Source organism: Uloborus diversus, chromosome 10 (assembly GCF_026930045.1).
Source record: "Uloborus diversus isolate 005 chromosome 10, Udiv.v.3.1, whole genome shotgun sequence".
In the NCBI taxonomy this organism is placed as follows: Eukaryota; Metazoa; Arthropoda; class Arachnida; order Araneae; family Uloboridae; genus Uloborus; species Uloborus diversus.
This window is the reverse complement of record NC_072740.1, coordinates 123457549-123463548: the sequence shown is the minus strand read 5'-3', so window position 1 is coordinate 123463548 and position 6000 is coordinate 123457549. Positions and strand designations below refer to the sequence as shown.

Below are 6000 nucleotides of genomic sequence, written 5' to 3'. Positions count from 1 at the left end.
CGCTTACATTATGCTGCATTTGAATAACAGAAATAAAAATTATAATAAATAGAGGATAGGTGGTAACTGCTAGGATGAAATACATTCAATGAAACTACAATTTCTTACTCTTATAAAACATTTTCAATTGATAAATTGGTGCCTAAATTTTAAAAAATCATGCGTCACAGATAACTTTACGTAAGTTTTAAAACGCATCGTTTTAAAAGAAACCAAAGATAACATTAATGAATTTTTAAATGAATATTTTTAATGTATGTAAGTATCTATACGTTCATTATAAAAACATCACAAGATAATTGAATTGATTGGAGATAATATTGGATTTCTACAGGTCAATTATTATGTACCTCTTTCCTCAGAAATTCAATGTAGTTTTCGTAACTTATACTCTCATAGTACCACTAAAAATAAAAATCTAGTAATTTACTAAGAAATATAGCTGGATATCTGCGATGCTTATTGGACCTAGACTATTCAGTTGATGTACCTGTAATTGTAGCGATGTTCACCCCGAAACGTTTCTCGAAAATTCGAAGTTGTTCTTTTTCTGCTCTAATTTTAACATATATTTGATAGTATGGGAAGAAATATTTCATGCTCATTCTTAAGTATTTAGCCATTATGAAGCTTAGAATTTTCTACATGCGATAAAATTTGTTCGAAGTTTCTACGAGCATTATAAGGTCACTCCTCTGGTCAGTGCTAATTTTATATTAGCTACCAGTTTGTTTGGTACTCTTGGCTTTCTTAAGAGGTTTTCCACCTCCAGCTCCGTCACTTCCTACGCCAGGCTGAGGAGGGCTAATAAGCACGAAACTGCAATCCTCGGCTGGAAATGACTGAGCTAGCGGTGTATTTCATGTGTTATAAGAATTGCTCTTAGAAAACCGAAATCCGAGGCTTACCTTAAGCAAGCCAAACGATTCCAAATGATTAAGCATGAGAGTTAAATAAAAAGTTAAAGATGAATAGAGTTGATGTGGATCCTTCGTGGCTTGGTAGAAGCTTCGTGCTCTAAGCCGTAAGTTGCTGGTTCGATTCCTGCCGGTGCCATGGGTGATTTTTCCTTCTCTTGTGATGTAAATCTTTCCCGTGCATGTCCGCATGCAAGGCGCACTGTACGCAGTCCTCAATGTATGTAAAGCATTAGCTTCTGTGTAAATAAATAAATTAATAAATAAAGTTCATTTTTGAAACTAAAATAAACTTTTTTTTTTTTGCTACATCTTATAGTTTGTTTCGTTTAATTTCCGCCCCTCAATATTTTTTAAAAGTATACTTTATTTGGCAGCGATTCAAGCCCTTTTGTGTGATTAAAATGAATTAAATTGAAATAATTTAACTGTTAAATCAAAGTCCCCCCCCCCCCCGCGCATGAAAAGTTATCGATACATTACTTGCGGTAGGAGAAAGTTTTAAAATATTTCATCACTTTCACTTCATTATGTAGTATTTTCGATTTCGATTCCGAGTCACAACTGACTACAACTGTATTTATGTCGAGGACTGCATACTAAGTGCCTTGCCTCCATTAATTTTTTATTCCGATAGATGGCAGCACCATCACCGGATCGTACAGTTAATGAGAATTTAATAGCTACCTGGTGCTAGCACCCCCAGAGGTATCGTTTCACTTGGAGGACATTGAGACTACGAGCATATTTAACGTCGCCCAGTCCCCTTTAATGTAGATGGTGGATCTTCTACCATCGAGGTTCGAACTCAGGACCCTCCGGCCCCGAATCCGACACTCTACCGATCGAGCTACCACGGCCCCATTATGTAGTATAAAAGCAAAAACGTTCCTTCCCAGTATCCTCAAAATCATTGTAACAGTCAAAACCTGAGTTTAAGGAACATTTTATATATTTACTTTATTTTATTTATTTATTATTATTATTTTGTTGTTGTTGCTGTTAATATTTACAAACAGATTTGGTGTGCCCTGGACCTTAGAAAAAACATTGAAAACCATTGCTTTGAATTAAGAAGCTAAGCTGGAATGTATCAAAATAAGAAATACGTGAGGCAGGAGCGATCGAGATGTCAAAAGTATCTGCTTCGGCAAGTGCCTGCTCGCACTTAAGTGCGTCGCTAACGGAGGCAAGGGTGCTAAGTTGGCAGTCCTTAGATTTTGTGTAGCTGCTAAGTTTCTTGTATAGAACTCAAAATAAATGACCAAAACTGTTTAACTGAGCTTTATCATCATTATTTTATTTTTTAAGAATATATTTAAACGCAAAAGCTGTTTACTCTTTCATTATTTTCTGTTTTTACACTGGAGTTGTACATCAAACTTTTAATTTATTACTATGATGAAAATTTCAAGTATCTTTATGTATTTATAATTATTAATTAAAATTTCAAATGAAAAGGATCTATCTCTGTCTGCCGCAGTAAGTTGGAACATTCATCTATAAGCGTAGATGTTTTTTCTCCTACTTTGAAATATTACCAAATGCATAAATATCAGACAAGTAATCCTGTTTATGCATGCCATTGTTTAAGATGACTTATTGCTTTTAAGAGACAACGAATCATGTGAAGCCTTGTAATCTTTTCGTTCAAGGGAATTATTGAAATAAGAATGGCAACTGCTGTCCTTGTTTGGTTGGGGGAAAAAAAAACTTTGCTCTGCTCGGCATTGGGGTGATAGGTAGAAATGTGTTGTCAATATTACTGTTGCTATCATTATTGCGTTTAAATTATTTATGTATAAAAAATGTTGCGGTTTACAATAGGAACTTCTGTTTTGCAATTTAGAAAGCATTCTGTGTTGATTGGTCTTGCAAAAGCTGTCTTCGTTGTCTTTTTAGTGTACTTCATCATCAGATATTTGTATTCTAAGATTCCGGATCATCCAATTTCAGACTTAAAAACAGAAATAGATAAGGTGCTTCATTTGTTTTAATATATTTTGCTCTTTGGGATTAATCTATTTATTGGTTGTTTCTTCTCCTGAATAAATCTTAGTACATTGATTAAGAAACTTTTCTAAAATCATCGTTTATAAATTTTGGAGTTATACGCATTTGATGGAGATATACGCACTGTTATGAGTCTACCTTCACGATGTATGTTTGAAGCTTTTAAATGACGTGTTTTTGATAATATTGTTCAATCTGTTGTACCTACTACAGTTGTACCCATACAGCAGTAGGGGAGAGGGGGGCACATGTGAACAAAAACGACATTTTTCTATATTTTTCATTATTGATTTGAGATAAAAAAAGAAAAAGGTGATAAATATGATAAATCAAACATTTGCTAATATTTTCATGCAGTTATCCCCCTTCTACAAAAGTAAATTCCAACCTAAAAATTAATTCTAAAATATGTTACATTTTGTTCACATCTGCCCCGGTGGGGGGGGCAGTTGTAAACACACCTGGGGCACAAGTGAACAGATACATAAATGGTATAAAATGCACCTAAGCATATCTATAAGTACTCTTGATTACACATTAATAAACACAATGAAAATATAAATATTGAGTACATAATAAATTAACTTGATTCAACGAACATTATAGCCTTCAAGTTTTTACAGAAAAAGAAACTGAAGAAGCAGCTCGATATGTGCTACCTAAAATTGTAGGTGGGGGTAATTTTAGCAGAATATCATCAGTGTTTACCATCGATGTATCATCTGTTTTTGGAAATACAAAGGTTTCTTTCTTCTGCTTCCTCATGAATTTAACATTTGCTTCATCACTCTCCATTTTCTCGATACGGCCAACATAGTGAATTTTTGTCTTTTTTGTAGTGAATTCTATGAGGACAAAGTCATTCACAGCTAAATTTTCTGGTACAAGGTTGACTTCAGCACAAATTTTTTGATGGCTACTCTCTTCAAAGCTAATGTCGGACTCGGAGTCACTGACTACAACCTTTGACTGCTCCTTTTTCAACAGTTCAGCAAGTTCCAATTTTCTTTTCTTTGCAACTCTTTCACATTTTATCTTCATTTTCTCTGCCTTTTCTTCCATAGCTTTGACAACAATGTCTTTTTCGGGGGGTGTCTGTCAAAATTCTTGATTTTCTTTTTTGACGCTGCTTACTTTTCCCTAGAGTGGAATCGTTAAATTCTATTCTAGGCAATGGTCTCACACATTCTGGGGTAGGACTTGAATGTGCATTGCAGCTGGTGGAGGCATCCTCAGGATTAACTGGCATTAAGCTTGTTATTTGAATTGGGATGAAATCAGCGTCAGTAAAAGCAAGCCGAGATAACGACCAAATTCCTGGTTCAGAAAAACCCGATTTAATATTTTTGGATGTAAAGGCTGCTGTGAAAGCTGGTGAAGAACACTGACCAATTTCATATTTAGTTATTCTTTTTCCTGGGTGTCAACCAGTCATTGAAAGAAGTTTTCAGTGCAGATTTAAAGGGGCCATAAACACCTACATCCAAAGGCTGTAAGCGATGTGAACAATGAGGGGGGGGGGGGGGAATGTAAGGAGTACTATTCCATTCTCACGACAAAATAATATTACATCCAAACTGATATGACTTTCATGATTATCAAGTAGAAGCAAAACTGGATTTGCTGCAGTACAGCGGGAGTACTTTTGGAAGTGTTTTACAACTTCTAGGAAGATATCTGCTGTCATCCATCCAGTTTTGGATACTAACCCTAAGCTTTCTGATGGTGCTCCATTTAAGAAAATATCTTTGTATCTTTTTCTTGGGAATACAAAAACAGGAGGTACAGTGTTTCCCATTGCATTAACTATACCACAAAATGATACTCTTGCCTGAAACATTTTGTCCAACTTGTTTCTCTCCACAAACCGCGATCACTTTTGGAGCCTCCAACACAGTCGCGATACAGCTGATACTAACTTCAATTATTGAAATTTTTAATTATTCAATGTTTCTTAATTAGCCTAATCAAACAAAAAAATTAAACAATTTTTGAAATTGAAATAACTAATAAAAAAAAACAGTATGGGGCACATGTAAACAGTTCACATCTGCCCCTACATAGTGTGTTCACATGTGCCCCATATAACAACTTAAGCCTAATCTGATAAAAAGCAATATTTCTTTCAAATTTAAAAAAAAAATAGAGTACAAAAACTTACTTTATAAATCCCACTTCAAAATGAATAAAGTTCAAATCACAATAAAGATAGTGTTGAATGTGCTTTTACTCTGAGAACTGGAACATGAAAGTTTATTGGCACCTTCCAAAACAAAAGTTATTATGATAACTAAAAAACAAAATGGTTGAGATCTTTGAAATTTCAGGCAGCATACAGTACTACTGCTGACATCTACATGAATTTTTTTCAGATTTTTTCCCTCATGTTATCTGGGTAAAATATAGTTTGTTCACATGTGCCCCATGTTTACATGTGCCCCCCTCTCCCCTATATCCTGTATATGTATATATTGTGATCCATTTTCTACTTTTTCATTATTTTACTACTTCATGTAAAAAGCAGAAAATTAGTTACAAATGCTGAACACATTTGGTGCATTTATATGTTGAATCTAACACTACGTTGTTCTCTATATGATAATTGAATGTACAGTGGAACATCGTTAACAAAAACTCGCTTAACACGAAAAAATGCTATTTCCTGTCAGATAAAGCTACAAATTAGTGTTAAATCAATCGCTTAACACGAAGAAGATTTAGACAAAATCCCGCATAAGACAAAGATAATTTGAAAGTCTTGAAGAAAAAAGGAGGAAAATATCCCCATACTTTTACATGAAATTACTTTTGAAAGTCGAAAGAAACTCCTCTACTTGTGTAGGAAAATCGAGGAAACCACGTTGTTTCAAGAAAGTACGAACATTAGCTGTAGAATATGCCTACAGTAAAAAAGCTTGGATGAACAGTGAAATCTTCAAAAGGCTGACAAACCTAGATTTAAAATTCCATTGTAAAAAAAAAGAGTCTAATCCTGGACATCTGTACTGCCCATGCACAGGTTTAAAGTCTAAAAGCATTGAAGTTTTTTTTTACGTGCCAACACTGCAGG

At 34.5% G+C, this 6000-nt stretch overlaps 1 protein-coding gene across 1 annotated transcript in view; it reads left to right on the top strand.

Annotated features, from left to right (window-relative positions):
- Positions 1–2725: 2725 nt before the first annotated feature.
- Positions 2726–6000, top strand: part of LOC129231375 (alpha-mannosidase 2x-like) — an 88905-nt gene continuing 85630 nt past the window's right edge. The window contains exon 1 of the mRNA XM_054865671.1: positions 2726–2896. Coding sequence (XP_054721646.1) covers positions 2726–2896 — 171 coding nt within the window. The remainder of the gene's footprint in view (positions 2897–6000) is intronic.